This window comes from Neoarius graeffei, chromosome 1 (assembly GCF_027579695.1).
Source record: "Neoarius graeffei isolate fNeoGra1 chromosome 1, fNeoGra1.pri, whole genome shotgun sequence".
In the NCBI taxonomy this organism is placed as follows: Eukaryota; Metazoa; Chordata; class Actinopteri; order Siluriformes; family Ariidae; genus Neoarius; species Neoarius graeffei.
The window spans coordinates 79582071-79592459 of record NC_083569.1 but is presented as its reverse complement, the minus strand read 5'-3'; the positions used below and the strand labels follow the sequence as shown (position 1 = coordinate 79592459).

The 10389-nt window shown below is 40.9% G+C and overlaps 1 protein-coding gene across 1 annotated transcript in view; it reads left to right on the top strand.

The window, feature by feature from the left end:
• The first annotated feature begins 484 nt into the window (after positions 1 to 484).
• The window catches only part of LOC132894109 (E3 ubiquitin-protein ligase TRIM21-like), a 36016-nt gene continuing 26111 nt past the window's right edge, over positions 485 to 10389 (top strand). The window contains exons 1-3 of the mRNA XM_060933458.1: positions 485 to 638; positions 1303 to 1392; positions 9699 to 10255. Of these exons, the coding sequence (XP_060789441.1) occupies positions 1326 to 1392; positions 9699 to 10255 (624 nt within the window). The 5' untranslated portion in view covers positions 485 to 638; positions 1303 to 1325. The remainder of the gene's footprint in view (positions 639 to 1302; positions 1393 to 9698; positions 10256 to 10389) is intronic.

The window sequence follows — 10389 nt, the reverse complement described above, 5'->3', positions numbered from 1 at the left end:
AATAAAGATCATTTACAGTTCACACTGATATTAAAATGATCAATAAAATTTGTTAAAAGCAGCTGCTGATGTCTGTGTGGATAAAACTGAACAAACATGAGTTTCTCCTTTCAACAAAAATACAAACATTATTCTTGTTTTATTTAGAACTAAAAATGTTCCTTAAAAATACAGCATGACCAAAATAAGTGTTAATCAGGAATAAAATAATTGCAGCATGTGATCATGAATGAATGAAGTCTCTATTTGTGCCAAATGCTGCCATCTGCTGGGACAAAGATGAAATGACGTGGCCCACGATCTTCTCCGATAATCACGATAATCTGCAGGAGAAATAAACCACATTATTGTTATTTCATGTGCAGTTTGAATGACTGTATAAATCCACATGAGCAGAGGTGAAGTCAGGGAGGTGGAGACAAACTGCACTGTGATCATTTGAGGAACCGCCCCTTTATCAACCCCTACAAAGGGAACAAGGAAGGGATTAAAGTCAAAGTGAAAGCAGTTACAGCTCACATCGAGAAGAAACCCTTATTTTCACATTAATTTCTGAAATTAACTGCAGGATTTTCACCGACTCTGAAATATAAGCACAGACAATTCTCACTCCCTGAAAAGAGGCGAGTAAAATAAAGGTATGTTCTTCAGTGAATGTTTTATAGTTCAGAGGTTTTGTCAGTGTGTGATTTATCAGGATAAACTGTACATGTTAACAATGTCAGACAGAGACAGAGTCTCTAACACACTGCTGAAACACTGACACTGAAATACAAGCTGACTATAAGTGTTTTTACTGAGTTTAGTTTAAAAACTGTCTTTAATGATCAGTGATCAACCGAGACAACAAAGCTGAAAAACAGGTTTAAAGGTTGCTGTGTTTTATTAACTGCTCAAAACTAAACTGATTCCAGCATGAACACTGAAATACAAGTTAAAATACAATTATACTTTATACTGCGTGTGTGTGTGTGTGTGTGTGTGTGTGTGTGTGTGTTGGAAGTCCAGAGGTGATCACTGGGTGAAACATAAACACTTATAGAAACATATCAGTGAGTGAGAAACTGTGAATGATCCAGTTCCTGAGCTGAGAGCTGTGAGAATGATCAGTGAAATCCTGTGTTTATTACAATCTAATGAAGATGAGAATGTTTACGTGTGTTTATATCACAGTCTAAATGCTTCCAGTGTCATTGCTGAGGTTTAACACTGCAGACAGGCCTGTGGAGTCAAACAGACTAATCAGTAACACCTCATACTGTTACATGTGTGAACTGAATGATGTGATTTCTGACTGAAAAGGTTCAAAACACAGGAGGAAGAAAATGGCTGAATCTTCATCACCAGCAAAAGACAGAAGAAGGAGAAGCATGGATGGACCAGATTCATCATGTAAGTTATACAGCTCATAGATGATATTTTGTGGTTATGGACTTGTAGCGCATACACCATGCAGTACATCATTTAATGAAGGACTGTCACTAAATGAAATGAATAGTGAAAGTAAATGATCACAATTAATGTTTAATTATCTTTTGTTAACTTTATGCCACTCTTTTCATATAAAAATAAGCTGTGTGTAATAAACCACAAACATAAGCCATTTATTGACACTGAATGTGCCATTATGGAGAAATTTTCTGACTTTATTCAAATATTCAACGATATAATGAATTGTGGGTTGCACGGTGGTGTAGTGGTTAGCGCTGTCGCCTCACAGCAAGAAGGTCCGGGGTCGAGCCCCGTGGCCGGCGAGGGCCTTTCTGTGTGGAGTTTGCATGTTCTCCCCATGTCCGTGTGGGTTTCCTCCGGGTGCTCCGGTTTCCCCCACAGTCCAAAGACATGCAGGTTAGGTTAACTGGTGACTCTAAATTGAGCGTAGGTGTGAATGTGAGTGTGAATGGTTGTCTCTGTCTATGTGTCAGCCCTGTGATGACCTGGCGACTTGTCCAGGGTGTACCCCGCCTTTCGCCCGTAGTCAGCTGGGATAGGCTCCAGCTTGCCTGCAACCCTGTAGAACAGGATAAAGCGGCTAGAGATAATGAGATGAGATAATGAATTGCTTCAGTAATTAGATCTGCAGTTAAAAGTGACAAAATAAATTATACTGAACTAGAATCGGGAATAAATAAATGTATTTTTGAAAGATTATAAATAATTAAATGATCATAAATAATTAAATGTGACTCTAAATATGTTGCTTGCCACCTATCTGTTTATCTAAATGGTGGTATGAAAGCCATAAAAAACTGACATGAAATAAACCATGAAAATGAGCATCATGAAATACTCCCCAAAATCTGACACTTTCATTCACAATTAATAAAGTCTGAAAATAAATACATTTATTTTATGGATACTGAATTTTCGAAGCATATTAAAAGTCATTGATTTATTTATCCAGACCAGTGTAAATGGGGGACCCACAAGATCAGTCGTAAAAACATTGGTATTCTGGACAACTTAACTGGAAAATGTCTTACTTAAGAAAGCAAATGACCTGCGACCCAAGTCTAACTTCATAACTAACTGTAACTTCATTACATTTTTTGCAATAACTCATTTAAATATTTAACCTCAATTGTTAAGAAGACGGCACGGTGGTGTAGTGGTTAGCGCTGTCGCCTCACAGCAAGAAGGTCCGGGTTCGAGCCCCGTGGCCGGCGAGGGCCTTTCTGTGTGGAGTTTGCATGTTCTCCCCGTGTCCGTGTGGGTTTCCTCCGGGTGCTCTGGTTTCCCCCACAGTCCAAAGACATGCAGGTTAGGCTAACTGGTGACTCTAAAATTGACCGTAGGTGTGAATGCGAGTGTGAATGGTTTTGAATGAAATATTTAACCTCAATCGTTAAGAAGGTGCTAGAGACAATCCGTATCTCTGAAACATAAAACATTAGATTTAGTGTACAGAAATAATCAGATCATTAACAAAAGCATTTAAATAATATTATGAGAAACTTTTTTTACATCAGAAATAAAAGAATATGACCCTCTCCTCTTTCTAAAATCACTGAATTTGAAATGCTTATCATCAGAGCAAAAAGAAAAACTCAAAGACATTATCTGGACAGCAATTAAATCTGATATTAAAAAATTTCCTTGAAAGAAAGCTCAAGGACTGGATGGTCTAACAATATAATTTTATTCAGCTTTTTGGTCAAACACTACCCCTTTGTTGATAGAAGTTGCAAATTCTGTGAAAAACAAAATCATATGCTTCCACAAACAATGTACCTATGAACTATTTCTGTAACACCAAAGCCAGGCAGAGACAGTGATAGCCCTTCTGACTTCAGAACTTTTAATCAACTGTGATTTAAAAAAAAATAAAATAAATAATTGACTAAAGTTATAACAGACTCACACAGGTTTTACCAAATATTATCCATCACAATCAAACTGAATTTATACAAAATAGAGATTTAAAAACTGATACAAAAAACATGTTTATCTTGAATAAAGGATGCAAAGAAGTATAAGAAGGATTGAAGACGAATGGTGGTTGATGCAGAAAAAGCTTTTGATAGACTTGAACAGTTTTATCTGTTTAAAAAGTGCTCTAGGTTTATGACGACTCGGTGAAAATTATTAATATGATAATCTCCAAATCTCCAAAGGCACAAGTATACAACTGGAATTCTTTCTGAAGCCTTTCCCTTGAGTAGAGGCACAGGTCAAGGATACCCTCAATCACCCTCCATATCTACATTAGCAGTTTAACCTTCAGCCGAAAAAATTAGACAGAACAAATAAGTAGCATTACAATTAGTAAGAAGTAATACAAACAGTTTATTTGCTGATGATTTATTACTTTATAAATAATGTAAATACGTCTAGTCCAGGTCATCACAGGGCTGACACAGACAACCATTCACACCTATGGTCAATTTAGAGCAGGGGTGTCCAAACTGATCCATAAAGGGCCGTGTGGCTGCAGGTTTTCATTCCAGCCATGCAGCAGCACACCTGACTTGGCTCATTCAATCAACTGAACTGTCTTCACACAGTCAAATACTTGCAGCCACACCCACCCTTGATTAAAGGGTGGGTGTGTCAGTTGATTGAATAAGCCAAATCAGGTGTGCTGCTGCATGGCTGGAATGAAAACCTGCAGCCACACGGCCCTTTATGGATCAGTTTGGACATCCCTGATTTAGAGTCACCAGTTAACCTAACCCGTAGTCAGCTGGAATTGGCTCCAGCTTGCCTGCAACCCTGTAGAACAGGATAAAGCGGCTAGAGATAATGAAATGAGATCTAGTCCATTTGTAATTGAAATGACAGAAGTTTAATTTATCAGGTTATAAAATGAATGAGGTTATATCCAGAATTAATTTGGAAAACAATTTAAATTCCAGACAAGGAATATTAAACACCTCAGTTGCTGTATCAGTGGAGATAAGTCACAGCTGTAAAAAGACAATTTTCTCCCATTAATTAAAGATCTTAAGCAAGAAGATTCATTTAAAGGTGGGGTATGAGATTTTGGAATAACGGTTCCTGCAAGCCATATTTTAAAAAGAAACACGCCCGCCCTCGCCATGCTCCCACCCCCCGCGTCTCCACCCCTCCCCCCCCTTAAAAAGCCTGAAGGCCTCTGCATGCTCTTGCGACAAGGCTTTCGCAGATAGTTGTAATTTATCGTTGAGCAGGGAGTAACAGGCGTGCGCGATGTTATTCACCGCCACAACGCAAGGGGGCGTGAAGTCGCGAAGTCACTAGGAGTAGTTGGTGGGTGTGGTTAGTGGAGTGTTTATCCTCCAGTTACTTATAATGACTAGAACTGGCGTCGTATAGATGTACGTACTTCCTCACTTCCTCGATCAACCGCTCTTCGTGCTGCTCCATCTTTGCTCGTGTTTTTAAAAATGACGGTCGTGAAAACAAAACAAACCGGGAAAGCAGGGAAGCGGAAGTGCGTGTACAGCGGATGTAGAGTGGACCAATCGGAGCCCTCTTGTCTGCGACGCTGTCTGTGAGGCTTCTGCGGTGGTCACAATTTTTGGGAGGTGCGCGCAGAGCGTCTGCGAAGGTGGGGGGGCTACGCAGACACTGTCTGCGACGCTATCTGCGAGGACTGGGTTGTTAGCATAAATTGGCCTTGAGAAAATCAGCCTTTATAATGGGTGTCTATTGCGTTACACACCAGTGGAGCAGAGTGTAGAGAGCTTGGAAAAATAGCTCAAACTTTCTCATTTAAACTGTGTTTTCAGCCCCAATTTTCACTCCACACACAATTTTCTCAAAAGTAGTAGCCACACTTGTCCTGATTCACACAATGTGTCTATCTACACGATAGGACTTGCAGTTTTTGAATGAGAAGCCTGAAAGTGAGGAGAGGGCAGGCGCGCAGCCCCATAGACTCCCATTATAAAACTTGGCAGAAAAGTCACTCGTTTTTAACTCGCTCTAGTGACCTCATTTTTTACACTACAGACAAAAGAATTAGATCAGTGTGTTCAGGAGATCCTTGTGGCACTCACTGTGAAAGAATTTTGTGAATATCTCCTTCCGTTTTCGTGTAAATCCCCGTTATTTGGAGTCAGCGCACTGAGAAAATCCTGCGCTCTGTCTGACACTCTGCTCGCTCTCTCACACACACACACTCACACACAGAAGGGCCGGGCTGCTCAGGCTTCAGTCTGATTGACGTGTCAGTATCCAATCATTTTGAGGTGGTACCTCGATAGGATTGGATGGCGTTTTTCCTTTATTTTACACTGTAGACTGGATTAAAATATTTCGGTTTTGGGTCAAACCTTCTATTGTACTGCTTGCAACATGGGTGTGAGGAGCTTTTCAAGCAATATGGTAAAAAATACTCCTGAAAAAAATCTCATACTCCACCTTTAAAAGGTAGAATTAACCTTTTTAAAGCAGATACGCAGATCCTTTATTTTTAAATAAATTTCTGAGTGGATAGTATCTCCATCCTTGACTTTTGTATGTTTCATAAATGGGAATAAAAAAAATATATATATATTTTTGAGAGTTAAAATCAACTGCAAAGTTGGTATTCGAGCTGCCCCGCTGAGCCAGCCAGCCCTGAGTGCGTGACGTCACAGCAGGAACCAGTTTTAAGGCCGAGGCCTTTGACAGCTATTAGAGCTGGGTGATATGGCCTAAAAAAAAAAAAAAAACCACTGATTTTTTTCACAAAAAAATCCGATTTATTCGATTTTTCCCCCCCTACTAAAAATCAAACTACAGATGACAAAGAAATGGTTCAAAACAAGTTTTATCTTTATTTTGTTTTCACTTAAATTTCCCCTTTGGGGTTAAAGTGCAACCAGAAACCAAAACGAAGCCAAAAACAAGCTTGTATAGATGAGATGGCAGACCATGCCATTGTAAACAGTGAGAACATACAGTAACTTTTAGAAAGCTTTCTCCAACATAGCTTAGTTTCAAACTGGCACTGATACAATGCACCCTCAAACTTAAAATAAATAAATAAATAAATGTCCCCTCAAAAAATATGTAAATAAATAAATAAAATTGTGTCCTTTTCGGTAAAACTGACAAAATAGGGGAAAAAAATCCCGGCTTTTCCACTGTATGTATGGGCACCATGTCTTTTGCAATAAACATCGCGATAACATCTGTGATTGCTTCCACCGCGCCCCATTCTTATCATAACGCACACAGTTGGAAAATGTGTCCGGGACGGCTGCTTGCTTTGCTGTGGATGGTGCGCTCGTGCTGCGGCTGTGTTCATTCCGCTGGGAGCAGCACTCTCCCGCTCCGCTGCAGGCTTCTGTTTAAGGGGTTGGAATAAATTCGTCGTGCTGCTTCCTTTGGAAGCAACTGTTTTCAAACACACCTTACAACGAGGACTTGTTTGGTCTGCGTCCGACGCCGCAAAACCGAACCATTTCCAGATCACGGAGGAAGTTACTCCTTTCTTGGGCACAAGTTGCGGCTTTCCCCCAATCGCTGCCATGTTGTTTGTGTGTGTCTATGGCAAGCACGTGGGAGGAGGTCTATAGAGAGCGTGCACGTGACATCACGAGGTCACGTGATATTCGTTATCCGTCATTTTGGATGGCAAGGTCGCGCATAGACCTTAGACGAACCTGTTCTAATTATCAAGTGTGTGGGAGTAGATCTTTCGAGAATGGTTATATCTTGTTCAGCATTTGGTTGTACCAATAGGCAGGGCCAAAAGGAGGGCCTGTTATTTTATAGAGTCCCCGCAGATGCGGAGAGACGCGCAAAATGGGTGTCCGCTGTGCGAAGAGAAAACTGGAACCCCAGTTCTACCAGCCGAATTTGTAGTGAATACTTCATATCAGGTAGGTGTAATCTTCTAATTCAATACTCCTAGTACATCTGTTAAGTTGATTTTCGGATTGAATGATAACTGCATACTTAGAAACTAGACAGTCTCTAACGTTTAAAATGGCTATGCCTAGCCCTACTACCCTGGCCTAGTCTATGACAATGTTTTATCTTTTTGGCTCATATATGCCTTTGAAAGGGGCGGCACGGTGGTGTAGTGGTTAGCGCTGTCGCCTCACAGCAAGAAGGTCCTGGGTTCGAGCCCCGGGGCCGGCGAGGGCCTTTCTGTGTGGAGTTTGCATGTTCTCCCCGTGTCCGCGTGGGTTTCCTCCGGGTGCTCCGGTTTCCCCCACAGTCCAAAGACATGCAGGTTAGGTTAACTGGTGACTCTAAATTGACCGTAGGTGTGAATGTGAGTGTGAATGGTTGTCTGTGTCTATGTGTCAGCCCTGTGATGACCTGGCGACTTGTCCAGGGTGTACCCCGCCTTTCGCCCGTAGTCAGCTGGGATAGGCTCCAGCTTGCCTGCGACCCTGTAGAACAGGATAAAGCGGCTAGAGATAATGAGATGAGATGAGATGCCTTTGAAAGGCCAATCCATAGTAGGGATGGCGAAAACTAAAAAAAATCTTGACCGACCACTGAGCCTCATTAGCCGGTTAAAGTCAGTTAACCTAGGAGTTTAAACAGGGATGCAAATGGCGGATGCGCCTTTTTCACCGCGCAGACCCGAATTTTTTTTTTAGGGGGGGCGTTGGAGTGTCTGAATAATTTCATCAGAGTAAATTCTGTATTAAAATTACTAAATGAGCAAATGTCATTACAGTCCATGAAAAATAGGAAGTATGAGAAGAAAACAGTAAATCAGAAAGCTGCCCACGTTTTCACGGAAACTGCGCAAATGTGCGCAGCTTTTTGATTTACTGTTTTTCAGACAAAAACATACATATTTACAACCCTGTCATTATCTGGAACTGAGTTTAAATTTCGAACATTCTTAAGATAAAACATCCTGCATAGTCTCTTTATGATAAACGTCTTAATGCCACTTACCCATGAGGTTATCAAGTAGACATTCTTCTTCGGTACCTTCCAGAGGTGTAGTTGAGATACCCATCCCGCAACAAAATATTTATAAGCTTCCAGGCTCTTGTAAGCTTTGAGGGCTTTGCCAGTGTAACACGATTCACGATTAACAAGAAAATTGTAAATGTCGTGGTAGGCCAGATCGGGCAAATCGCCAGCACCGCAGCTCCGAATTTCCCTGAACAAGGATTGCGGCAAGTTGTACGGATCTGCAATCCCCAACCTGGAACACTTTTCCACGTAACGCTGCTTCACATCACCTTCAAGATGCTGAACAAACTTAGACAAGTAATCGTGCGATGTAGATGGGGTATTTTCTGAATTTTCTTGGGGATTACTGCCTGGATCCATTACGCTCGCGCAAGGTAAACTATCCTGATGCCATCCAATGTGGCGGAGTGGGCGGAGTACACACGTGCAGGTCACGTGACTGCACATCCTCTATAGTGTCAGTGCCCGATCCATTCTGCACATGCGCAGAGGGGAGCATCGGTGGCCGAAGTTAAAACTGAGAGAAAACCGTTTTTCATAAAAAATACATCATCCTTAATTGTAAATTCGAATTAATCAATAAAAATCGATTTATCACCCAACTCTAACAGCTATAGACCAAAGTCATATAAATAAAAATTTATGGTGAAAGTAAGAAATACCGTTTCCGACTTGCTCAAAGACTGATTTGACTTCACTGATTGTGGGTTGACTCTCGTTAAAACAGGTGTTATAACTTATGCAACATACAGTACGTGTACATGCATGCATTTTCACTGATAAAATGTAAAAGGCTAATTAAATAATCAGATGAACTGAGACAATCACATTCTGAAGCAAATTAAATAATCTTATACTGGTAACTTAAACACACAATAAAAGTTACATGTATTAATCTAAAATGCAGGTAAACAATGTGTTTTTATATCCAAATGAGAGTCGCAGCTTACCCATCTGTGTTCTCGCTTCTTGAAGGCTGGTCTTGTGGCCGATTGTTTCAAAACAATCTGACTTTCAGTTGTTTGTTCAGTTCTCCGTTCATTCACTTCTTCCATGTAAGGGCGAGATGGCAGCGATATCCAGTTTAGAAATCAGACAGCTGCTACACTCATTCTCTGGTTTGTCCATATGGAGTACTCCGCCGTTACTGCTCAGCTCAGGTAATTACTGAAACCCGGGACGTTTTGGGATCAGTCCAGAAAAATTATGGAGAAATTCTGGTGTTTGATTTTCACACCTACACTACAGACGCAGTGTACCATGTAGAGACAAGGTTGGAACAAATTCCAGTATTTCTACACTATTTATAAACAATGTGTAACGTTATTTTCTATCAACCCTAGTTTCTGGTGACTCCAGCAGTCACCTGTCTGAAGAGCAGTTGCTGTGTTCGATCTGTCTGGATGTGTTCACTGATCCACTCACCACTCCATGTGGACACAACTTCTGTAAGAGCTGCCTTACACAGTGCTGGGAGAAGAGTCAACACTGTCACTGTCCATTATGTAAAGAGAAATTCACCAAGAAACCTGAACTGAAGATTAATACAACACTGAGAGAGGTTGCAGATCACTTCAAGAAGAAACGTGGTCCTGACAAACCTGAGGTTCTTTGTGATGCCTGCACTGGAGAGAAGCTGAATGCTCTGAAATCCTGTCTGGATTGTCGTGCAACTTTCTGTAAAACTCATTTAGAGCCTCATAATCTTGTTTCAAGCTTTAAGAAACACAAATTAATAAACCCTGTGGAGAACCTGGAGGACTACATATGCCAGAAACATGAGAGACCGCTGGAGCTGTTCTGTAGAGATGATCAGACGTGTGTGTGTCAGTTCTGCACTGAGACAGACCACAAGAATCACAACACTGTTCCTATAGAGGAGGAGAGCGGAGAGAGGAAGGTGAGAAACACTGATTAACAAACTTTAGACATTATTATAGAAAATACACATTAATTTATCCAGTGGTAGATCAGATTGGAAATTTCTGAGATCAAATTCCAGGACAAAAAAGGTACAAAAGTATTAAAAATATC